This window comes from Cyclopterus lumpus, chromosome 13 (assembly GCF_009769545.1).
Source record: "Cyclopterus lumpus isolate fCycLum1 chromosome 13, fCycLum1.pri, whole genome shotgun sequence".
In the NCBI taxonomy this organism is placed as follows: domain Eukaryota; kingdom Metazoa; phylum Chordata; class Actinopteri; order Perciformes; family Cyclopteridae; genus Cyclopterus; species Cyclopterus lumpus.
The window spans coordinates 3,109,221-3,135,874 of NC_046978.1; the positions used below are offsets into that span (position 1 = coordinate 3,109,221).

Consider the following 26,654-nt stretch of genomic DNA (forward strand, 5'->3'; position numbering starts at 1 on the left):
GTATTGAAATAAGTCATAAAAAGTCAGTATAGCATATCGAAGAAAGTGATAGTATAGTATATTTTTAAAAAGTAATGAAAAACACAATAGATACCATGGCATGTCATATGCACTCAACACTTCTCAGATTTTTATTTGTAAATCATTTTAAAATCTATGTAATATTTCCCCCCCACTTCCAAATGGACTATTTTGTGTTGGTCCATTGCATTAAATCCCAATGAAATACATATTGAAAAAGATTTATGTCTATTCTTCATGTGCAAAGGTCTTTATACTCAAATACAAGCAGGTTTCAGGAGGGCTAGAAAAATGTATCCAAACATTTAATGAGCCACATAGCTGGTTAATTAGCAATTAACTACAGTTAGTGAGCCCTCGGGGGCGGGGCCACGCCTCCAGTTGCCTTCGATTCACAACCTTTAACAGAAATCCAAACTGCAAGTCCCAAGTACTGAAACTACAATAGGCTATGCCACTTATAACACACATAGTGTGTAATGGTCGAACATTTCATCTAGTTTCATCATTAGTTGATTAAAATGTATTACAGGTTAAACTCCTTTATTAAAATCAACTCAAAGCATCAAATTCTGCTTACATTTTCACAACATAAAAGCTAAACTTAATGTCTGATGGAGACTTGGAATTATTTTAATTTTTTTATTACGATATTAGAATTTGTACATATCGTTCTCTCCATTTGTTTTTAATTTTTTTAATTTATTACATAAATATACTCCAAAAAGTAGGAAACAAAAGACAAATGTAATATAAAAGAAACAAAAAAGCCAGAAACAAAAGTAATACCTGACTCTGGGACAGAAGCTCAAGGAATGTCTTTTTTTTTTCTTCTTCTTTTAAACATAAAGGTCACATCACATTGCATTGGTTTATATTCGGAACATAGAAACGATTTGCAAAAAAATCAAGTTCAACCCATCTTTTTTTCTTCATTACACTTAGCTTGTCAATACAAAACTACATTTGCACTTTGATAAGGAAAATTAATTAAGTTGGTCATTGTTGGTTTTGGTTACTTTAAAGTTAGCACACATCGAACATTTGATATCCCTTCAACATAATTCTCACCAACCAAAATAAAACAAAAAAATCCACCTCCTCTTAATATATTCTACCCAACAATTAAGTAGCTACATATTTCCATTGCCCATAAATGACCTTATGATCACTAAATTGATCTGCAAAACCTTCACACAACACATGCAAAAGTATATGCACTTTATAGGCCTTTGATGCACCCTTTGCCTCGGGCACTCATCTCATGCAAATCAGAGGGTCTAATCATCTCCAACGACTAACTCACATGTGAACTTTTGGTAGTTGTGTCATAAGAGGAACTGACTTTGGAACACCTCTGTTTTGGGGGAATTCTGCAATTAATAATAGACTTCTTTGTCTTGTAAAAAGTGGATGATTTTGACTGTTGATATGGCAATCAGTACAGTAAACATTGCATTGAGTTAATACTGACTAACTTTGAGTGGAGCCACTAACAGCCACGCCATCAGGCAGCAGAGGTGGCAGCTATGATAAACATGCAGACACTGATAAAGCAAAGTTTAATTGAATCTAAACAAACTCAGATTAAGATTAAACCCAATAACCAGCAAGAACCTCAGATGAAAAGAAATATACATAAAACAATCATCTATACATAATGGCAAGCTGTGTAGTTTAAATAAAACCAGGAACAAATAAAAGATGAAAAGCAGTACAACAAATATAATGTAATATAGAAAATTAAATTATTACAGTATGCCAAAAATAAAAAAAGAGTAGGTCACCACATGTAAACCACATATCAGATCTCATGTAAAAAATAGAATAACCCTGTGATCATGCGGCTAAATAAAGTTCATATATTTGAAAAGTCTGATCGCGACATACGCAGCTATTCGACCCCTCTTACCATTAAAAGGTTATTCAAACAGACAAAACAGAAAACAGTGGAGTGGAGGGTCGAGTATTTAGGCAGCAACGGTGCCATGATGTCAGAGAGGAGAAAGGGAGGCGGCAAATGTCAGAACAGCTTACCACCTCCTTGCAGGTCCCTGGTCCAGGTGTTCGGTGCTGTTGATGAGGTTGAGTGGTGGCAGGTGGACACAAAGGGACGTCAATGTTCCAGAAAGGAATAAAGGTTTCCTGGGTGATTTCTTTCTTTTCTTCTTCACATCCCAGTTACACGGGGCTCTCCTGTGTTAATAGCCGTCTTTCTGAGTGTGCATTTGATCTTGGATCCTTGTCAGCATCTCCTGCATCCGCCGCAGCTGTGAGGAGAGATAAGACAAACGGTAGTACCACGGTTTACACATATACTGTTGCAATAATGGCAGTGTGCAATCTGGGGATGTTGACTGGCGGTGCAGCCTTTTAAACAGTTTAATAATTTACAGGTGACCGCACAGACAATTCAATAACACTCGGGAGATCAGACTGCTCTTTCTAGAACACGTGACCTGTGCTGAACAACTGGCTCCTCCACCTGCCACTTCATCTACACTGCAGCACATCTTGTATTAAACAATCAGTCAAATGTACTCTTATGTGGTTAATCAGTGGAGTTCTTTGGTTTTAGGGGGGTCAAAAGACTCAAACTCAAATATTTGTTCTCTCCGATTCATCCTGATATTTGTTGGAATTCAGCAAAACTGAAGGAGAACCAACACATACAGGCTTGTGCCGTCATTGTGCTTTTTGTAGTACAGGTTGTGTCGAATATAGACAAAACATTTCCATTTTTCCACTTTCCCAATACATAGTGAGAAACTACAATGTCACATTTAGGATTATTCTAAATTATTTTTAAGTGACCAATTCACACACAGGACTTCAGGAAACTGTAATGACCATCACTGTTTCCTACAGCCCATGATGACATCACCAAATGTCTTGTTGTCTGAACTACCCAGATTTGTATTATAATCCAATACAAGGAAAAGTAACACATTCTCACATGTGAGAGCTTGGAAACATGAAATGTTTTGCAATTTAGTTTGATTGAAACGATTATAAAAAATAAAAATAAAAATTGCTTCTAATGAATTGGTTGTTGCGGCGCTATAATCATGTTTAAACACATTTTAATGCTGGTTGAACACAAAAAAACAACTTGAAAGAATTGAACTCTTTATTTGATAAAATAAATAGATTCCGTGGGGAAGTGGGGATAACGATTGTGATCATTCACCATGAACAGATGTATCATCGGCTTTCTTTGATTACTATGAAAACTCACATCATGTACATTTATGTGTGTCTGCTCAGTGACATCTTTAGTTACTTTGTCTGAAAAGTAATCACAGTGAGACAGTTTGTACTGTATGTGAAAAAACTCAAATACAAGGAGCCTAAAAAAGAATAATTTTGAATCTACAGTATTGGTATTTATTCTTCATATCTTCTAACCAATGCCCATAGAAACAATTTCTAACATATTTCATACCAATTTCATTTATCCGTTAAATATAATTACTGGGGTAAAAACTATTATTGAATTCTAACAATACTAGTTCCTTGTATGCAACGCACCGACTCACAGTGTGAAACCTGCCACGGACCGAGTTTGAACCAATGCAGGGTTAAACGCAGTTAAATGAGCAGGATTATGAAACATTGTTCTTTTCCTACCCACAGTTCAAAGGTCCAAAGGATTTGCAAAGGCAGGGGAGTAAGGGTTTGAAGGTACAATTACACCAATTCATGTGTTTGAGGCTACTCATTGTCAGCTTCAGAAAACATGATCCGATTGTGCTTCAAAGAAAGATTAGGGATAAAAAAAAAATCAGTGCGCTAAAGACACTCAGAGGGCTTCATCAGAAAGATCCCTCTGATCTGTGTGTGTGCCTGCGTTGGACTCGGACTCGGAGGGCTCATGGTGGGCAGAATAGTGTTCAGACTCGTGCTCGTGATCATAATGGTGGTGCGAGTCCGGTTGTTGGTCGGCGTGCCGTACCTCCTCATCTTTCTCTCGGATGAGCTTTTCTGTCTCGTCACCCACTCCGGGCACCACGGGGAGGGGGAAGTCTGTGCCGCTCTCCCTGGTTAGTTTGCTGCAGAGAGATACACATTATAGAGAAATTAAACATTTATTAGTGAGGCTAAAATGCTCAGTGGATCTCGATCTGTCAGGGCTTTGGCTATTCGCCTGAAGTATCGAAGTGCATTACACAAGGCTGATCGGCAAAACACATACCGTGTCTGTAGAGTATGGCAATATCATGGGGCCCAGAGAATACAGACACTCTGTACACACACCAGGTCAAGACCAGATGTGCGTCTAACCTCCGTGTTAGAAGTCTTCTTATCACAATCATAAGCCATCACAAGTCATCTGCACAGCACATAAGGTTCTTTAATTCGGCTTCAAGCACTTGGTAATTAGTTGCCGTCTAACTAATCCTATGGACAGACGTTGTTAAACTACCAAATAAAAGAATCACTGCTTGGGGAAAAAAACAAGTTTTAAATGCTTCAACAATATTGCTCTTTAACGGTCTATATTTCTTATCTTTTGATATTGAAGTGTCGAATATTTATTCTACACTTCAGGACAGTATGTCAAGAGCCCCTTTGCTTCAGTTTAAGCGTACTTGCGGTTGCGTTCCTTCACAACCATGCGGGTCATGTTCTGGATGCAATGGGCTCTGTAGTTCTCGTAGTGAGTCTCCCGGGTCACGTCCTTCAGATCTTGCATATGTGTGCGAACGAGCATGTTCCTCAGCTTCACAAAGTCACAGTGGGCCGAGTTCTCCACTGCAAAGAGTGAATTTCAGACTTACTAGGACACTCTTCTGAGAGAGAGAGAGAGAGAGAGAGAGAGAGAGAGAGAGAGAGAGAGAGAGAGACACACACACACACACACACACACACACACACACACACACACACACACACACCTCCCTCACTGAAGGCCTCACAGAGTCGAATGACGCTATTGTTGGTGTGTGGATCACTGAGATAATGTAATGGATGACAGTATACTGCACATGAGAATAATAGTAACATGTGATACAGTATGGTGGTTAGCATTCACATGATAAACGAAGAGATGTATGTGAAGGAAGAGCGAGAGGTTGCACTAAGATTGTGTCGTCATCTCACACATAATGCTTTGAACCATGACGTGAATGTACATCAAATAACAATCATAAGATCATGCCTCACACCCATCAGTTGACATTCCCATGGCTTACTTACGTGCAATGTTTTGTTCACAATAAAATGTACTGTATGTGTCTCTTCAACAATTAAATGTCAATCAGTGCAAAGATGGGTGTGGTGCAGCATATTTCCAGATTCTGCTCTTCCAGTTTGCAAATGAATGCACGCACACACACACACACACACACACACACACACACACACACACACACACACACACACACACACACACACACACACACACACACACACACACACACACACACACACACACACACACACACACACACACACACACACACACACACACACACACACACACACACACACACACACACACACACACACACACACACACACACACACACACACACACACACACACACACACACACACACACACACACACACACACACACACACACACACACACACACACACACACACACACACACACACGAGGATGCGCTTACCTTCTACGATGCCCCAGGGGTAGAGACGGCCTCGCACCCTCTTCCCTTTGGCCTCCACCACAGTGTTGCTGCCAATCACTGCAAAGGGAATGCTTTCCTTGTTGGGAGAACAGAAAAGGGTCGTAACATTAAAATGACGCTTCAAAGAAGAATCTGGCCGGGGATGGTGTAGATGAGTTAAGGTTGGACCGGTGAGTGGTGCAGTGCAGATGTGTTTATTGTTGTTACGTTTTTGCCTTTCCCACTTTTTCCTCCTCCTCCCCACCTTTCCTTTCTTTCTCATTTCTGCTTACTCTCAAATGACTCCTAAAATCCTGACTACATTCCATATTTGTGTCAAATAAGTTATAAATAACTTCCTATTCACAATTTCTATTCTTCTATCTTGTATTCCCATTTGTCTGCTGCAGCTAGCCCAGTGCTCTTATCGGAAGCTACTCAAGGACAGAGAGACAAATATGGCACGATGACTGTGTTCTCACTGCCAGGGGAGCAAAAAACTCTGGAGTGACTGCCACGGTCTTGTGTTACATGGTTTATATATTTATTTAATATCACTACACTCTATGAAGTGCACAATGTGTTTTGGCATGATCAGAAATGGGTACAAATGAAGAAATGTACAATGATATACTTGTAATTAGTGATGTATATTCTTATTTATTAAATGATCCACCTGAAGACATCTGGCAGCTCCGGCTCGTACCTTGAGCTGATGGTCCTGCTGCTTGAAGTCCTCATCTTCATCGGAGTCACAGTCGGGGAACTGGTAGATCTTGATCCCATACTGCTCGATCTCCTCTCGGATCTACGGGGAAAAAGACGTGAAAACAGGCACAAATTAGTTCTGTGAACCTCGACTAAGTAGTGACAGTTTCATTTATGGGATGAAACACATGTATGAATGAAGAGTGTGTTGACTGGGATCAGCTTTGCCTTGATTTTCTTTTTCTTGACCTCAGTCGGGGTGAGTGTGTCTGCTTTGGCCAAAATGGGGACGATGTTGACCTTCTCATGAAGAGCTTTCATAAATTCCACATCCAAAGGCCGGAGGCTAGAAGAGATATGAAACATACATGTTATACCCCCAAAGTGAACCGATAATACGTCTATAAAACAGATCAACAGATTTCCATAAATATCCACAAATGACAGTTGTAGGGATCAAGGGACAAATAATCTTGGTGACAATCAAGAAGTGTGTTCTTCGGCCAATAGAAATATTACTTTTGAGCCCGACTAATTATATGTTAGCAGCCTGAAGACATTGATTTGTAGACATTAGATGATGTCTCTTGCCAATCAGAGGTTTGCTCTCTAAGTGACCTCTAATGAGTAATGACCGGCGCTCATCAACAGAGGGGGTAGTTTCTCCATCACTGACTTTAAGAATGATCTGCAGCAATACTTGAGGTGGATAGCTAACATATTCTTTAATGAGCACAGTGATGTGGAACAGTGCATGTGCACCACTGCGGCAAAAAGCACCACATCAACATAAACAAATGACGAGAGTGAAAGTTCTGCAAGAGATGTAAATTCCCCTGAAGGCAGCTGTTTTAACTCTATGGGACTGAATGCACTGAAAATACATACTGATACACTAGAGATTTATGATTTATACAACTGAATACTCAGGTGGTTGTGTTTGTGCAGAAAATAAAACGTTGTATATTAAGCATGCATGTAATTTAGGGAAAGTAAAAGGTTGTCACTGGTGTGATGTAAATACCACTGTGGTAGAAAGGGGTTAACATTCCCCATAACTAGGGGTGATAAAGAGAGAGAGAAGGCCAACTAATCCTTTAGAGAGCACTGATGATTTGTCATACCCATGACCAAAGGGTGAGATGAAATAGAGGCAGCAGTGTACGCGGTTGTCCTGGATGTTCTTGCGGTTGAGGCCACTCTCGTCCCTGAAGTACTGCTCAAACTGCTGGTCGATGTAGTCAGCCACTGACTTCCAGCTAGAGCAGGAAAACACAGAGACATTCAGTCTCACACCCGAATACGGCACACTACTTTGTAAACACAGCAGAGCTACAATTAGGTTATTTGGCTTTGCTCTGGGAATATTTTAATCTTGGTCATTTTCTTTCCTTTCAGATTATTCATTAAAAATAAGATGTTTGACTTGTACCATTCAGTGTTGTTTACGGCATCCCCAAACCCGGGGGTGTCCACGATGGTGAGCTTCAGTTTGACACCTTTCTCCTCTATATCCACTGTGTGTTTGGTGATTTCTACCGTTTGTGTGATCCGCTCTGGGGACAGGACACAAACAGACCGCTGTCCTTAATATCAGCCACGGCACATTGTAGGGCAAATATTTAATAAAACAAAATAGACGAAAGTACATCAAAAGCTGTGGCTCCCTCACCTTCAGCATTGAGCAGCTTCCTATCTTTGTAAAGATCTGTGAGAAAGAGACTGTTGACCAAGGTGGACTTCCCCAGGCCAGACTCCCCTTCAAACAAGGAACAACAACGAAGTAAAGAACCAGGCTTAAGACTTTGTGATTTTCAGTCTCTTCAAAGAAGAATGTGGGTTTAAAATCAAATGACTGCTAGTGTGCAAACGAAGATTCACCTGCCACCATGAGCGTGAAGTCAAATCCCTTCTTCACTGACTTGCGGTGAACCTGGTTTGGCAGCGTTGCAAAACCCACGTATTCCTTGTCCTGGTCCTGAAAAATACACAGAAAGATTGAATAATACATCAGGGACGCACACATTACCCTGCATACATGACTAGAATGATTCAGCTGTTAATAACCACTCCAAAAGTTGGCTTGAGCTAATTACAGTATGCTAACATTCCCACAGAAGTTTGACACCTAAATAAACGGCAAAACAATAAAAGCATCACTACCATCTCAAAGCTCCAATCACACCCTATTCCACCAGAGGTAGATGAGCACAAATCAACTTTTTTTTTTAATCCCACATAAAGAAACATATTATAGCTCAGTCACCTCCTCTGAACCTTCTTCATCAGCCTGAATTGTTCAATACATAACAGCACAGAAACAACAACGCCTTCACAGCAGAACTGAACCACACAGATCTGTGTGTTCCTTTCTGTGTTTCTTGTCCTTGTGTTACCTCATTGTTGTTGTACGGGTCAAATCGACCCCAGGGACTCTTGGGCCTGGTGGGACTGATGGGCACCGGCGACAAGTCAAACTCCACACTTCTGCTCTGCGGTAAACTGGGCTCTGAACATGAACCCGACTGCGCCCTGCCCGCCACAGGGGGACGCAAATATGACGGGGTGTGAGGGCGGTCTTCGCTCTCAGCTTCCCTGTCTGCATCGTGAAGCTCATGACCGTGCTGGTGGAGGTGTGTGTGGTCATGGTGGCCGTGCCCCCCTTGGTGGTGAGGGTCTTGCATAATGTCCTCCACCTCTGAGTCGTCTGAATGGCATGAATGCTAGAGAGACACACCACGGTTGAGGCGGAGCGGAGGAACGGGTGGAAAATATAACAAACAGAGGGCGGAGGTAAAGACAAGAAGTGGAAAGGTCAGGTTTCATTGTGGAGGGGAAGGGATCGAGATCCAGAGGGTGGAAAATCAACACTTTTAGAAAACCGTTTCAATATTTTATGGTGACTTATAATAATGCAACATGTAAGGTACAGCTCGTTATTACTGTTTATCATCATTAATGGGGATGGATCATGTAAGGTGAGCAATAATACCAGACATCTATCTCTGTGTATTTGTGTTATTTTATTACTATAAAACTAATATCGAATAAGCTGTGATACTTGGACATTATAAATGTCCTGAACACTTCATCAATTTTGTACCGCTAATGTGAGGCCAAAAAGCCTTCTTTATGGTTGTTATTAGAGGACAGGCGTTAGGGTACATAAGCTAATCTTCCCAGGGGTAATTACACACTGAGCTATCATATAACTAAAATAAAAAATTGAATGTAGCTTTTCTGGAAGAGGATACACAGCTGAAGTGTAGGATGCTGTGCATGCTCTGGACTCCAGTTACCACAAACTAAAGTCTCCCTGCTGGTCAAGTGCAAAGATAAATTATGCAGTGGTCCTCAGAAAGGAATAAGGCAATATAAATGCAGCAGTAGGCCCGTACTGTGACTCTGCACTCATGTTACGTTTATGCCCTATGTATTAGCTGAGTATGGGGCAGGACACATGAAGATACCATTTAAAACGTATACGGTACTAGTCTGTATGAAGAATAACTATATATTGCTTTTTTCAAGGCTCAACAGGTTAAGTTGACCAAATCACATAAAGTCTGCCACTAGAGGGGCGATTAAAGTTCAGGTCTTTTGGGAGTGCCACTGGTACCTGTTTAGCATCATGGTGCCTGCTGTGATTAGGGGAGGCAGGGCAGGAGTCCTGCTCGTCTGTTGAAGAGTGAACCTCATGGTCACTGTCCTCCATTGCAACTGGGGCTACAGTGCACTCTGCAATCTCCAACCAGAAGGGAGCACACGAGTGGAGAGGTTTATCAGGGCAAAGGACAGGAGGGCCATGTCAGGGGAGGAGGGAGCAGCGAGTCCACCATGAGGAAATAAGGTGCACCAGGTTCAAGAGCCGGGAGCAATGTGACAAAAGGAGTGAATGTTCAGGAAAGACGGGAGAAACGAGAGAAACGAGACGGAAGATGAAAAAAATAATTAAATAATGCAAAAGTTACGACATACAAAACCACAACATACCATTTACCATAGGAAATGGTGCGATTGCAGGGCAGATACCAGTAACTAGAGAGATGATTGAGTTGTTTCCATAGTTTTCCAATATTGTGTTGGCCCAATCTGGCCTTCTGCCAGTACAGCTCTGCTTAATGTTAATAGTTACTCTGATATCAGAGTTTCAGGCATCAGCGATACACCAGGCCAGTCAGTGTCAGTGCCAGCAGATAGATCATCTGTGCCAGCTCCAGTTACATAATGCAGGGAGCCTTTGAAAGTTTCATGAACAGCAAAGTAAAACATGCAGAGTCACACTTCTGCCCAAGGATTTCGAGCCACTCAGGAGTCAATAATCGCAATTTGTTTTATTCGCTTAGACGTTAACATCCCCACTAGGAAGTATTTTAAGTCTGAAGCAACGCTCTAACAGATTATTAATTTTAAACTCCCTCCATCACCGTTTAATCAAACTAAACTTCACATATAATTTTTCTAAATTGTTTTTATCACTCCTACATGGTTTATGTCCTCTCTCCTTGGCCTACAGTTTTAATTAAGCTAGGATTTAGAGCTTTAGGGCAGAGGAGAAATTGATAGTTTCACAGTTTGGAAATCAGTGACCTGCTTTCCTGAGCTACAATCAAAGCTCAGAGATCAATGTCCATCATGGTGACCCAAATAAAAGAGATGGTCGATTGCCAAGCTTTAAACAACTTTGGAGCAGAACTGCTAACAACATAATAATTAAATTTCCTTATTTTTGTTTGATTTTGGTGGTAAAAAAACTAACTGGTTGAGAGAACCAGATCTTCCGATGTAATCTCTCACAACTGCTGTACATACAGGAAACAACAATAAAACCCCAAAGCCTTCATCTTAGGAAAAATGTCTCACAACAGTTGCATCACAAACTCACAAACCTCCCCCGCCCTCCGTCTGCACAGAGCCTCACCTCCTCTCGTGCAGTGCCTCACCCGTGGTACCTTTTATCAGCACGTAAAGCCTCTTCTTCTTGCCTCTGCACACACTGCTCGTCATGCCCTCTCCTGCAGGAAGCAGAGACCAGAAGCTGCAGCATTTATACGCCTCCATCCCAGAGGACACAGCGCCCTTCACATCCATCGAGCCACTCAGCCCCCCGGAGAACCGATTGACAAGCCACGCATCACCGTTCACACCAAGAACAAGTTGTAGCAGTGCGGAGATCATTGTCAGACACGACACAACATACGTAGACAATTAATGCTTTTCTATGAGCTGTGACTGTCAGACACACGCCAACATACCTACACATTGATAGTTCAGTAAAGGCAGAGTCATAACAGACCTGTGTGGGGAAAACAACCTGTGTATCCACCAAACTGAGCCGAGCCCCTTGAGCTGCTTAACACCACCATCATAATCAAAATGTATATATTAAACATAACCTGCTATGCTAATGAATCCACTAATTAAGCTTATGAATTAATTAATTAGAAACTATTTAAATACCAACGCACTTGGCTTCACATTCCACATTAAATGTTCTCATTCATATGCAAATGTAAGCAGCGAGCTGCTCCAAAATGTAATCCGACAATCTACGACTGCAGCGTGTTTGTCTCCACAAGACACACATCACCACGGTGACAAAATGTCTGGGATAAAACGCAGTTAGCAGTAATGTCTAACAGCATCACCAGATTAAATACTTTTACAGCCCTTGAACATTTCTCAATTTTCACTAAATTTCAGAGCTTAACCACTTTCCCTCATTGGCATTTCTGAGTGTCGACCCTATACCTTTTGAGCTAGGTCAGAGCTTTCTTCTCCAAGCCACACATACTATCTGGTTACACATTCTTTAAATCTAAGACACGAGGCATTGCTGTGTGCAGGTAGGATTCACTTTCCACCGGGCACTCTGAAAGCAAAACTGGAACACGATGCAACTTTTTCCTCTCCAACTGAACCAGCCAGGTCATCAGTGCACGGTGTTATTAGTCTTGATATATAAATGACTAAATACACAGTTACAGCTGAAAGGGTTTAAGGCACTCAAGTAGGGAAGGAATTTCATTGTAGGAATATTTCTTTTTTTAGACACGTCTGCCTGGGAGGCCAAAAATACAGGTTCTCTCTTGAGCTCTCTCGATTTGATATCCTTTCAGTCAACTGGAGGAAAAAGAAAGAAAGAAAGAAAGAAAGAAAGAAAGAAAGAAAGAAAAAGATGTAATGGATCTCACAAGAAAGCAGACGATCACAGCTCAATCAAAGAAGTGTTTGTTATTGAGAGTTGTAACAAGGACATCATGCTTTCCAATCATGGCTCCTTGGTGTTCCTGGCACACAGCTGTGTGAAGGGAGAAAAGCTCAGGGTGACATTTGTAGTAGCATTCCCTCCTTGGGGAAAACGAATATGGGAGAATTATTACGCTTCAGTAACATCAGCAGTTCAACGGAGGAGATATTTGATCTGATTCTTACTGTGTGCACTTTTTCCACACGCAAATATTTCCACTAACTTTAATAAGCCATTCCAGTTTTACTGTCTCACAGAAGCAGTCACACTCAATCCTTTGCTTACATTAATCCCACTGAATTGCTATTTTGCTTCACCCCGAACTCCAGTTTTCCACGGATCAACCACAATCCAGGTGGAAGTCTGACTGCAGAAACTTGTGCTATTACTTGTCAACTCTCCAATAATGAGACAAAAACTAACAAACACAAATGGTAAACGGCCTTATTATTTACCTGGTGGGCTTAAAGATCACACCGTCTGGGGTGGATATAGTTGAGTGTATGTAATTACTTCTCTGCAATTTAGAGTCCAATTAACTTGAGCTGCATGTCTTTGGACTGTGGGAGGAAGCCCACGCTGACACGTGGAGAACGTGCAAACCACACACAGAAGGACCGCCCAGGATCAGGGATCGAACCCGGGCTCCTCCTGCTGTGAGTCGACACCACCATGCAGCCCGCGGTTATATAGATAATGTCCCGTAAAAATTGTTTTTTTCAAAGAATATGTAGATATATTTACTACGTTACTGTCATCCTTTAAGCCCATTGGTATAAAATAATTATTGACACTTCAGATCAGAGATAAGACTAGTATTTTAACTCAAATGTACTCACTTAAATTGGGGCAATATATATAAACAATGTTCGAAAAGCAGATTTGGAGGGTTTATGAGGAAAGTTTTCCCATACTCTTAAGTGTCACATTTAGAATACTCTTATATCATTCAAAGTCAAATATGTATTCTCTGCCAACAATCTATCTGTGTTGTGCATGACCACTTCCAGATCACAGCCAATAGAAAACCCAAACCAAAGTCAGGCTATCATGGGTGTAGCAGATTAATTAATATACTTATGAAACACATGATTGACTGTCCGGTCAACACAGAAAAGACATATAATGCAGTAATTATTCTTTTCAAAATAAAACAATATGAATTAAGAACACCAACAAACAAGATACCACAAGATCCTCTTTTACAACAATAAACGGCGGCTTAACTTTGAGTAAGATTGCATCTTTGCAATATTAATTAGATAATGTGAAAACAGTCTTCTGTATCTAGAATAAAACCTGATGGGCTCCGACATCAAATTCACACATGTTCATTAGGGGGCCTCACAGAGTCTCCCACTGGAACGAGTCACAGCTGAGACCTGAACCAATTACAATTCCCATAACTAGCCAAACTGACATTTCAGTTCCTCTTGAGGGTTGTCCATCATGACTAATAACTTATAAGCAACCTTTAACAGCTGTGATGCCATGCAGAGTTTGTCAGTGAAGAAAAGGGATAAATAAGCCTCAGACCAGGTGAAACCACAGTGGCTGGTTCAGGTCCGGAGTGGCATAATAAAGCTGTGGCTCTGGAGCTCAAATCACAACCAAAAACTAACATGTTAGGACTACTTTGATACAAATGAGCCTGCAATACATGAGTTGATGCCTCCAAAAAGACTCTTAATCTTGTGCTCAATCTGAGATCTGCGCTCTTGAGGAATGTCCTGTTTGTCATGTGAATTGAGTAAAGTGGAGTTAAAGCAGCTATTTGACCAGAGCAGTGTATTGCATACACAGTGCAGAACCAAGGGATCTTATACTTTTAATGAAATTTAATAAGCAGTCTGAGGGGCAAATAGCAGGTTGCTGAACAACTACAGAAACAAATGCCCTTTGAGTCAAAACTTATCAAGGAGACCATTGTAAGTAGGCTCTTGAGTATGTCAGAGATTTGTGGGACAATCTATGATGGGACTAAAGCCCACGCAGTCCCTGAGAAACAATTGAAGGACATGAAACCCAATTCAACATAAACAATTTGTGGGGTTTACTTCTCTGCTTTGTTAGTGTTGGATGGTGGTAGTGGTTTTGGCTTCAACAGTGTTGACTGATGATGACTTGTTGCATGAAACACAGCTCTCGGGGGAAGCCCACTTTAAATGCTCCCTGTATGACATGGGAAATGCAATCAGGAGTTCCAGAAATCTTGAAGAAACGATATAGACCTTCTATGATGAAAGCACATTTCATTTTAGGAGGAAAGGCAGTCGACAGTCATTTATAATCCAGCTGCAATAATTACTATGCCATTATTCAATGAATGCTAAATATTTTTTGGCTTGGCCTGCTTCGCCCCTGCTGGCAGGATTGCTTACTTAATTGTAGGCTGGTCGAGTGTGGGAGATGGAGCGGGGTTGCAATAACCAATTTGTACACACTGTGATCTTAAGCTCCCGTTTCATTTTAGAGAGCTTAAAATGTTTTTAAAAAGCATGAATATAAATATGGATATTTAAAAGCATTCACCAGAAACAACGCTCAGTGTTCATCCCCATTTAATAAGTGGATGTTGCGGAATGCAAATGCTGAATACCAGTGAGGTTTCCCCTTGTGGCGAGGCCAGTAGCAGGTGGTGAAGTGAGCCATGTGTGTGTGTGTGAATGCTGTGGTTGTTTTGATAGTTATAGCAGGACTCTGTGTGAAGCTGGCTCAGTGCAGAGGGAGAGAGACAGAGACATATACAGAGAGAGACAGAAATAGTCCCCCTTCAACACACACTCCCACAGCTATAGATCGAGCTGATACATTGACCAAAGCTCCACATATTCTGTTCAACAGAAAACTCAATGAAGAGTTCCAGTTACTCTGCGCTTTATCAGTGTTTAAACTCCAAGTCAGAGGAAGATTAAAAAAGGATGGCAGTACACTAAAAGGTGCCTGCATCTCTGCCCCAGATGCATTCCTGTCAGTGTCTTCCACCATCAGAGACACTCAAGTCACCACGCTCTCAATGCATTAAGATGTCACATCTGATCAATATGTGCTTTAACATCTTAGGAGGTGGACAGCAGAGAAAAAGCTCACCACTGTGTTTCTGCAGTCATGTGGAAAACAAAAACCTCTCAGTAGCTCAGCAGAAAACCAGCATTATTTATATGTTCATATTAAAGCACAAAGCCATGTCACATACATGCGAACCGTCCAGCTCATGGATAATCTATACTCTGACACATGTGTACTGTATATGTGCAACAGAGGGAAAACCTGCAGCCACAGATGACTATGTTGGACAGTTTGAAAGAAAAAAACACAGTAGTCCACAAACAGAGATACAATAAATTGCAGGGTCAGCTAGAAGAAAAGCAACAAGCACATACCTCTGTATCATAGTTTGTTTCTGTATTTGCTGCCATATTATCCGTTCAGAACCAGTATTTAGTTTCACCAGACAGCCAGAGAAAAGACAGAAACCAGTTGGAAAAAAAAGGCCTTTGAAAAGCTCCTCAGACTGAGTGTATCCTCTTTAGTTTCAGTGCACCCTACGATACATAAGCACACCTATTTTCCCTGCCTCACCAATCAGATGGCATCCAGTTTCCTTTTCCTACTCCCCCGCCCACACACTTGAACTGGAAACGTCTTCTTCTTTCTTTTTTTTTAAACAGGTACACCTTCGATCTCTGCCACTCTGTGTCTGGAGGATTTCAATAGCTCCACCCTGCTCTCGTGTTTTGGCCAATCTGCAGCCGATATGCAGATGAGCTGCAGATGAAGTGACGGCAGCTCGTGTCTGCAGAGGCGTCCTGACTTTAGGAAGGTGATGGGGAACTACAGACGTGCATGAATGAAGAGTGTAGATATGTCTCAACCAATACAGAAATTAACTACTACAAAAGCAATACACGTTTTGGTAACATAAATCAATCAATTAATCAAATAAAAAAATCCAACACAGCATGTGGGCTCTGAGCATCATCCAACCCAGATCTTACACACACACACACACGCACACAGCTTTTCCATTAATCTCGATGGATCTCTGAGCTTTGAAAGTCTTATAGTACCGGACTCACACATTCTTAAGGAATCAGGATTTTTTTAATTAAGTTATTGCTTTGGATATTGTAGAATAGTGAATGAGCTAATCTCTCCACTGTATGGCTTGTAAAAAGAGATATTTAAGAGACTGTGACTTACCACAGCCGACACCACTAAACCACAAAGACAGAGATCTGCTTTGAAAGCTTGTGTCTGGGAAATAATGTCCTGTTTTTCAGTTTGACATGAGAAAGAGAGGGAGAGAGAGAAAAAAACAAAAAAAGAGGCACAATTCAGCCCGAGAATTCATTTTCTGCCTATGGGAGGAAGAACTAAAACGTAACATGATCCCAATCTTAATAGGTCACACTGCAAAGTGTGCCAACTTACACAACAGTAATAACTACCATAAGTAGTAGACAGAGGGTAACACAAATAGTATCAGGTCAACAGACATGCCAGTCTAACAAACCACACAGTGGGCAAATCCCTTTTAAACCAACCTCTTAATGTGACACATACAGAATTGGCCTGGATGAGAGTGGGCAGCATTTAGTCTTAGAGACGGGAGAGGTTACTTCCTGTAAGGAAAGACTGTGGGGAGACGACTTCAGGTCTGCGTTAATCCTCTCTGGCTGGCCCTCATGAGTCGTGAGGGTGATTATCATGGAGCGTCTGAAAGGGCTGACAGTGCCCAAGGGATGGGTGGCTTTAGATATACAATCTCAGGCTGCACGCACACATTCATGTACATGCATCAACTTATCCTGTATGTTGCCCCCCCAGACACACACACACAAAACAGTAAAAGGCCGTCAATGGTGCTGTGAGGATCATGGCCGTTGGTAATTAAAATGTCTCTTTGTCCCCGTTTACATTGGGAGGTCGTCGGGCTCTGGTCCAGTAGGACTGGAATGAGTTGCTTGCCTCTGCACACAAACCAACATCTGCAGCCAACAAACGCTAGTGTTCAAAGAAGACCCGAGCCGACAAACCAGAGAGAAGTCTGAGCTACTGATCGCATCTCCACAAAGCAGGACTCTCTGCGTTATATGTGTATGGAGCACAACATGTCATTTACTCATTGTAGAAGATGCAGCTGTGCCCCATGGGAACACACAGTGGAGAGAGGGCAGTGCCACCTGCTGCTCACGACTAGAAAAAACAGCTGGACTATCAGCTGTAGAACTAGCTGGGCTGAAAAGGTGTCATGGAGGGTATTTATTGTGCGTGTGTCATTGGCCTTTTTGACTTTTTAGTAGAAGAGAAGCACAGATGTTACTTCTGACATGGTTGTTCTATTAAAAAGTCCAAGTAAGCAACAACAGTGCTTCAGCATGGAGAATACCAGTACCTGAAGCACCTAAATGTGTTCCCGCTATCATTATTGTTATTATTACAACCTGTGTATTTTGAGGTCAGCGGGAAATATGCAGAAACTTTTAATTGGATATACATTTTCTGGGAAACTGGATGAAACGTCTCAACGTTACAGTAACAGTCAGTGGGTGCTGACGACCTCTGAAGCAGATATCCACCAGGAACATAAATATTGTTCAGCAATAGCGAGGAACGCTGCAACTGCTGAACTTACACTTCCTACACTTCCTCCTTCCATTCAATTAAGGCTCCTTATCTGACCGAGAGAGATTCCTGTTGGAAGGCGGCTAATGCATTTTCTCACTTTGTTTTTTTCCCCCCTGAAAAGGTGGCACGGTACAACAAAGGCTCATGTGGCTATGAGGGGGGGGGGGGGGGGGGGGGGAGGGGAGGTGGGGGGGGGGGGGGGGGGGGGGGTTTCCAGATTAAAAAGGGAAGAATTCCGTTGTTCATTTTCATTATTTTTTAGTCACACAGTATATGACAATCCACAGTCATTTAAAGGTTTAGGAGAGGGACATAGCTAGTATCTACACAGTATGTTCATGGGATACCAGATGTCTGTGTCATGTAATGCCAGGCGCAGTCACCTGTGGCTTGTCCAGTCTGTACGCCCACTGACCCAACATGAACCAGCTCTGCCTGCAGAGAGTGGGATTTCCAGCTGTCCCAAAATCTGTTTTAAGATCATTTTAGCTACATTTCTTTGTATTTTACTAATTCACCTTGACATAGATCTACAAACATAAAAATCGGAGGGAAAAAAAACAGAAAATAAGGCAATTATGGCCATAAGAACTGTGTTTTCAGTTGTGGTGTGTATGCACTGTTCCATTTGTAATCTTTTCCGACAATTTGAGAAGTCTGAACTGCATCATTAGCAAGAAGCATGGATGGTAGAATGTGACCTGGCTGAATTAAGAAAGAATTGTTCTAAATATCAAGCAGATTCAGAACGTATCAAAATCAGATATGCACACACAAGCGATGGAATTACTCTACAGAAGCCACAACAAAGGGTCCGGTTTCCCCAGAGCACTTTTATATCACCATCTCTGGCAGAGACCTGGGTATTTTAATGAGTTGTACCGTTTATTCTCAGCCATCATTCAAAATGAGAACCAGAAATTATTACGTCTATTGGTTTCCACTGACTTCCAGAGAGATGAATCATGAAGAGAACACAGATTAAACTTAGACCCTGTCTAGAAAGGGGCTTTTAATATTTAGTTAAGACTACTCCGTTGCACCTGAAGAGAGCAGAAAAAACAACACCTGTGAGGCAAAAAGGCGATGACTGACAAAACAAGCCCAACATCTGCTGAGTGGTGAACTCTGCTTGCCCCAGTGAAAGGAAGTCACTGGGTTGTTGTGTGGACTCACTTCTGCAACACTGACTTCTAGCCAGTGTAACTCCCACATCACAAGAACACAAAACCACCTTGTGTGATTTGTTGGCTCCTGCCGGGGCTTATCTCAATGCCACTGAAGAGCATGGAGTCAGAAGTAAGAGCCGCAGATCTGCTGAAACAGTGTTGGCATTGTGTCTGCAACAGATTCAATAAGAGAAATGACCTCAGTGTCTGGACTGGATTTCCTGTTTTTCCAAATGTGTCAATCAAGTGGAAACAAACTGAAAGTAGTTTAACTCTTCTCAGATTCATTACTTTTGCAACAATAGATTAAGAAACTGCAGTCTTCAGTCCCCAGGAGAGGCAGTGTTGGGGGTTGACTGTTCATTACATCATGTGCTTTATGCAAAACAAGTTTGACTGCAGGGTACATATGCACTGAAGACAAAACCCATGGCTGGAAGATAATCTGTGAAGTTTAACAACTTGCATCTTTACTGCTGCATTGACATGATCGGGCCTATTTTGTCCAATCTGAGATTGGCGTGAAATGCAAAGACGCTTTTCTTGAGCCCTGTAACAATAAGTATTGCATGTGCAATCCTAACCAGCAGCTGTGTGTGCACTTTAAAACCGTTTCATAGCATCCATCCAACTAATAATACATCTCTTCACCTTCAACAATCACATTTGTAGGTGAGGTGGCTGTGCCTCAGAGGGAAGAGCAGTTCATCCACTAAACTCAGGATTGGGGAATCGCTATTGGCGGCTTCTACTGTCAACATGTCAAAGTCGTACATGGTAGGTCACTGCCATCTGTGCCAATTTACCATTTAATAGCTATCTCATGGAAAAGCTTTCATACGGTTAACGCTTTCTTGTATGTAGAGTTCTAGTGTAAGTTCTCCTGTTTTCCCATTTATTGATGCGGTGTTCTCCCAAATCCCATCTATTAACACATTATCATATACTGTCCTTCTCAGGAGCAGAGTTCAGCTCTGAAACAGGCATGATGTTTGTGGAAGATTAACAAGTCTTTATTGAGCTTGGTGTGGATAGCCATTGTTTTAAATTCAACATATTGTAAGAAGGAACTAGTTTAGATTTTGTCAAAGAATCTCATGAGATCAGTAGGACTGGAGATAGTTGAACAAATAAAACCGGCAGAAACATATACAAACATGTAAGGATCACAGGCCAGTCATTAACCTGTATGTGTAATAACACATTTGTACTGGTAAATAGTCTATATAGTGCATTCTGCTACTAGGGGTGCAGGATTCCCTACACTGAGCGGACAATGGTAAAATGTACTACAAAAAGGATTACACTACACTTCATTTCGTAATGTCCTTTCACAGAGACAATTATTTCAAGTTAAGAGGAGGAAGCATTTCTGATGCACATTATTGCAAATGATGTTGCTGTTATCAGAGATATACTAACCAAAGAAGAGCAAAGTATTGCTTCACAAACAGGCTTCAGACGGCTGCGGTGAACAGTAATGTATATTTTGAGCAAAGAGCACAATGTAACACACAAACACATGAATAGACACACAACAGGCCTTTAAGCAGATTGTGAGTGTACTGTACTCTCTCTGGTACAGTCATTACACAATAATTATCACCAACACTGTACAGCAGAAGTGTTTCTTCAAGTGAGAGAAGTCAGATATTGAAAGTGTTAAATTCTTATAAAGCAACAGAAAGGACTTAAGTGTGAGGCTATAACCCTTTTGTACCGACGCCCTTTCCAAAGAAAGAACCATTTTTAGAAATCTACCACACGTACATCATATTGTGCGTGGAAAGTTTGGATAAATATACAATAGCTCAACATTTCTTCCCCAAATAAATAAAAATCACGATGTTTTACATGGATCCAATATTTGTCACGGGCAAAAATGCCTTGGTTATTGAGCCATACCTCCTGGTGACTGAGTGGTTTATCTCATAGTTCAAATATTGTTCAGCATCATTGATTGACAAGCGGCAGCCAACACGAAAGAGCCTGTGATTGACGCTCCAGACACCTCATGAGGAATCTTTGTGTGCTCAGGATTATGAAGCTGTTAGCATAATAAGCAGGTTAGCAGTTCACAAAATGTCCACACATACGTGGATTAAAAAGCTGTTACAAAGGCTGGAGGAACATGTCACATCTGGGCTTCACCTGTAAACGAGCCAGATAGGGCTGACTCGACCATCTCTGCTCTCATATGTGGGTAAACAGTTTCAATCGTCTGCGAGCGGGTTTGTAAAGTCGAAGACTCTTTTAACCGACAAAATAATAGTAAAAGTAAATGCTGTCTGCCGATTCTGATTTAGGATTCAGAGATATTCATCAATCCGTGACTCGTACCCAAAACAGATGGCGTTGGTGACTTCTGGGGCGGTGCCCGACCGGCCTGGGCTCCAACTTGAACTACACTTAATTGTCCCTTGCCTCTTTCTCTTTCCATCTGCTCTCCTCCTCCCGGATGTAATCTGTTCTCTAATCTTGATGCCCCAAACACACCAAGAGCCACAAAAAAAGCTTTTGAACCCCCCCCCCCCCCCCCCACACACACACACTGCACACACACACACACACGCGCATACACATACGGACGCACGCACGCACACACACACACACACACACGAGATGCCTTGCCAACTAACTGTGATGCCAGTGACTTTGGTAGCTCAAACTTACGCCTGTGCTACCTTTTATGCAACTAGCATGCAGCCCCTTCATATAGGATGCACAGTCTTCTACAAGCTGCTACTGCCACAGCTGGAATTAACCTCCAGGAATCATCTGCCAACAAGAACATATCAATCAAGACATGCGGGTAGAGTAGAGTCCAGACAGTCATTAGCACATTAAGGTCCTTATAAAAAGACTCCTGACTGGGTTCGGAGGACACTGCGCTGTGAAAAACACCAATAAACAACTGGTCAGAGCATCAGACTGTCACAACTAAAGGCAGCATGATTGAAAACATGACCGGTTGCGTCTGACGGCTCTACATTGTAGCCGGTAGCCCAATCTCATCCTCTCCTCTCATCCCAATGCAGATGACACACTGCACTTACCATTCTGCAGATGGGCCAAGGCAAACACACACACAGGACCCAGTGGATGACAGCGACCGCCCTGTGATCCTGCTCCTGGTCTGTACGGACGAACTAGCTCCAGCAGAGCTACACAGTCTTACAGGCAGACATTCATAACGCAACGCTGCACACGGACACAAGCTGCATCCCGGGCATGACTGGCTGGTGCTCTGCTGCAAAAGGAGCAGCAGGAGTGGAGGAAAAGGAAAAGGGAGAGGATCGCTGGAGTATGAGGGTCAGTCAGAAAAAGGAAGGAAAAGCTATGTGTGGTTCAGGCTAACTGACAGATCTCAGGGAGAAAACGGGTGGGAGCTGCAGTGTCACCAAACTCTCCCAATCCTAATATTAAAGTATCAAACAGCATCCTCATCATCATTTAATCCTGATGTTGTGTTAGGGGGTCACAAAAAAAACATTTTTTAATTTTATGATAAAACAGGATTTTGAACTCATGACAAGACCACCATAGAAAACGATACATTAGCTCCATTTGACTCCAGATGTAAAACATTGTTCGGCAAAAGTATGTTGGCACGCTAAGGAATTTGTCTTGGTGATTGGTGCATGACAATAAACACAGTGTAATAATAAAAAGACATAATAAGAAGTCTGTTCCCATGCGCGATACCTGTGATTGACTATTTGGTGATCTTAGAAACGCAGAACACATTTGTATTGCTTAATTCAAAGCTAAATAATAAATAAACCCACATAATAAACCCTTGTTTTCTGCAATGGGATCACTACAACCAACTTTTGCATCAAGCTTAGCCACTATATGCATTAGAAGTTGCAGAGGGCTGTCCCCTCCGTTGGTTTTAGGTAACTATGCCCTGGCAAGAGTGTTTGGGTACATTCAGTGGGGCATGATAATATTTATTTAGGCTGTGCATAGCCTGCCTCCCGCACACATGAAACTGAACTGTTACTGCCTCCGTTTTGCTTGAATATCCATTGTCACCATTTTCACTGAGCTTTAATGTTCAATTGTCTATGAACCAAAAATGAAAAGTTGACACAAACTTGTGAGAAGAGCAGTGCTTGCACGATTCTGAATCCAAATTAAAGAGCATGGAATTATGAATAGCACATGGTGTGCATCACCAGAACTCACACCTCAAGTAAACGAGGTGTCTAACGAGTGTCAAAAGGAAGCAGCACAGGAGTTAGCGAGACACCGGCATCCTGCAGGGTGTTGCACAGCGTGATTTACCCCACTGGTACAGTTATACTGAGAGTTTTATTTTGGGATTTTAACAGATGTGGAAACACTTGAGCAATACATGTCAGACAGTAGCTCTGCTGATATTATGAGCTACTATTATAGGCCAATGATAAATCAATAACTATCATGGCACGTTTCTTGGTGGAACTAACTATCAAAAGCAGAGAACAATCTCGGAGACGTCCTCATTTCTGAAACTGGGTCATTGCACAGAGAGGAAATGTAATGTGTGCGGGTGAACAGATTCAGGATTTAGTGTAGGAAAATGTAGGAAATACCTCACAAAAGGATGCATAAGTGAGGTGTGTACAATAAGTTCAAACTATTAACTGTGATACATTTCTTATAATCATAGAGAAAAAAAGTATTTTCAGATTTTCTGTTAACTGCAGCGTTTAAATCCAGTATTATTGTGGCTGCAGTTTTCTCAGATTCCCTTGCTGAGAGAAAAACCTTTTCTTTTAAACATTGGATGACTGAAACACACCTAACAGGGCTGCAGAGTATGGAGATAAAGTTAATTTTAACAGGGCGGATAAATAACTTCTCGACTGACACAGAACTCCTCCAGGAGAGATATTCTCAACTCATCTGGGACTTTAAGAAGCTGCAGTCAGAAACCCTGTGTGAGTAGAGCTGAACTGGAGTGATGAACTCCACTGCTTAACTGCCCTGGGGCTCTCATGGCTGCTGGGAACAGCAGGGACGGAGCCACCATGGCACAACATAACAGTGATGTGGAGAGAAGGATGTGGGTGAAGGGCAAGTTCAGAAGAATTAACCACAGTGACAGCAAGAGGAGAGAGAAAAGCTTTGAACAATGAAGAGGACTGATATCAGAGACCCAGAACCAAATGACATATCAGAACTATCCACACGGGTTGTTGTTTCTTCCCCCCTTTGGCTCTGTTCGCTCTGTCTTCGCAGGCATGACCCCAAAAGGACAAAAATGATCAGCCTGTCTTTGACATTCACATTCCTGGCATTTCATTCAAGGTAAAAATGGCTATAAAAAGGGTAAAAATAGATTAACTGTACAAAGCCAAATTCTTCCAGCACTTTACAACATGTTGTTTCTGCTTCTGTTGCAGAAGCTCTCCATGTGGCACTCAACAAGTAATTCCACCAGAATACTAGATTATTTTCTTTTTAAACACAACGTGACCATGGCACACATTTAGGAATGATAGGACCAGATTACATTGTAAATACAAAGCCACACAAACTATCCTATGGAAAACAAACAAAAATGTCTATGATGGAGTCAAACTGACACCAATGCTCTATTTAACCCCATGTATGTGAAGATTTTGAGAGGATGGTAATCTGTGTGGGTCATGATGTGCAAACATTAATCTGGCAGGGACTATATTGGGTTCCTGCAGGCCATCTGTGACTGAAGAATAAGCGCCCTGTGTTAAAATTGGTTTAAATTAGTGTGTGACAGTGGGGCTTGTGCGGCTCTGAGCTAAGCTGTAAACTCCAGATGTGTGTGACTGAGTGTTTATGTTCACTGACGCTTGTGTGTCTATTATCTATTCTGTGAGATTGCTGACAAAGCTGACATCGTCTAGCCGGCAGCTGTGCTGTGCTAATAAAAATAATCCAGTCAGCCACTTCTGTAATGTAAAGAAAACCACAGCTATTATAGAGGAGAAATACATTAAATACCATCTAACCACTAATGTCACATGTGGCAAATGAAATTATAAGGCTATGATGGTGTAATGAAAGAAATGGACCTTTGCCAAACATATTCGGTGAAGATATACAAGATGTTTTTACACAGTGTGGAAAATGAAATAACTGCACATAATGTAATAGAAATGAAAATGAAAAGAATGTTGATCATAACCAAACAACTTGTTACATCTTATAAAAAGAGGGGAGATTGAAGAACAATTCAATTGTAAATATGTTTCACCTTGTGAATTAAAAATACATAATGTAGTTGGGAGACTGAGGACACAACGTGGGTAGAGTACTCTCCACTGTGTGAATCATATAAAAGCTTAAAGCAGTGAGCTAATGTAGGCAGCAGGACACAACGGTTGGCAGAGCAGGAGTGTGTACTTCTACCTCAAAGAGCATCTGCATGAGTGGAAGTTTACATGAATAGAAATGTGAAAAATGCCTAATTTCAGGGAGGGACTTTTCCTTCCACAAGTTGGGAGCAGGAATCTGATTGCTGACCTTAGTCTGAATTCTCAGGCTAGCTCTATTAATAGCCCAGACACCAGCGAGCAGACTCCTGAGTCAGAAGCCAGATCTCGCTCTAGTCTGGCTCTCGATGGACCAGGCGGTGATCAGAAAGAAAAACATGCTTCCAAATCGCTTTCTGAACTCATTCAAGTTAAGTAAATCTTTAAAAAGAAAAGAAAATAATACAAAAAATGTATAATACCATGAATTTCTGTCATGTACTTATCAACATCTGTTACTGCATTGCGATCGAACTTGAGCAGAATGGTGAAACATGAAGATCAACATCTCCCTCTAATGCTAATCCTGCAGGGAAGGGGGCAACCCTTCTGGCACGACTCCCAGGGAAACTGGACAGCAATGCGAAGGAGACGCTGCTCTGCCATATCCAGAGTGCTCATTCAGAGTGGGGAAACGTTTGTCTCCACTAAGTCTGAATAACAGAAAGGTATTTAGAGAACATTGGGGTTTTACTGCTCTTACACCAACAAGAGCTGATTGTATATCCATTGAAAAGTTCCCCCAAATCCAGCAAAAGATGAACAATGTCTGACAGGCTTATGAGATGTGCTTTTAGACACGCCAGGATTCTGCCATGCTATAAACTGACTCTCTCTGTTTTTATGGTGACAGAAATGTACAGCTCAAGCTCCGTCATGTCACACAGGAATTCCTACTTGAGGTTTGCTTTTTTTTTAAAGCCAGGATTGGTATACATTGTCTTGTGATGTTATGC

General features: G+C 41.7%; 1 protein-coding gene across 6 annotated transcripts in view; it reads right to left on the bottom strand.

Moving 5' to 3' along the window:
- Window positions 1–174: 174 nt before the first annotated feature.
- Window positions 175–26,654, bottom strand: part of sept4b (septin 4b) — a 38,207-nt gene continuing 11,727 nt past the window's right edge. The window contains exons 1-12 of one of the 6 annotated variants that reach the window (XM_034548690.1): window positions 9,984–11,254; window positions 8,761–9,087; window positions 8,246–8,342; window positions 8,037–8,123; window positions 7,797–7,920; window positions 7,489–7,623; window positions 6,593–6,710; window positions 6,363–6,464; window positions 5,657–5,753; window positions 4,614–4,776; window positions 3,977–4,073; window positions 175–2,291 (exon numbers count right to left, since the gene is read on the bottom strand). In XM_034548690.1, the coding sequence (XP_034404581.1) occupies window positions 2,223–2,291; window positions 3,977–4,073; window positions 4,614–4,776; window positions 5,657–5,753; window positions 6,363–6,464; window positions 6,593–6,710; window positions 7,489–7,623; window positions 7,797–7,920; window positions 8,037–8,123; window positions 8,246–8,342; window positions 8,761–9,087; window positions 9,984–10,079 (1,512 nt within the window). In that variant the 5' untranslated portion in view covers window positions 10,080–11,254 and the 3' untranslated portion in view covers window positions 175–2,222. Of the gene's footprint in view, window positions 2,292–3,976; window positions 4,074–4,216; window positions 4,777–5,656; window positions 5,754–6,332; window positions 6,465–6,592; window positions 6,711–7,488; window positions 7,624–7,796; window positions 7,921–8,036; window positions 8,124–8,245; window positions 8,343–8,760; window positions 9,088–9,983; window positions 11,255–11,285; window positions 11,380–26,654 lie in introns of those variants that run through there. The other 5 variants (XM_034548688.1, XM_034548689.1, XM_034548687.1 and 2 more) reach the window with 5 other exon arrangements.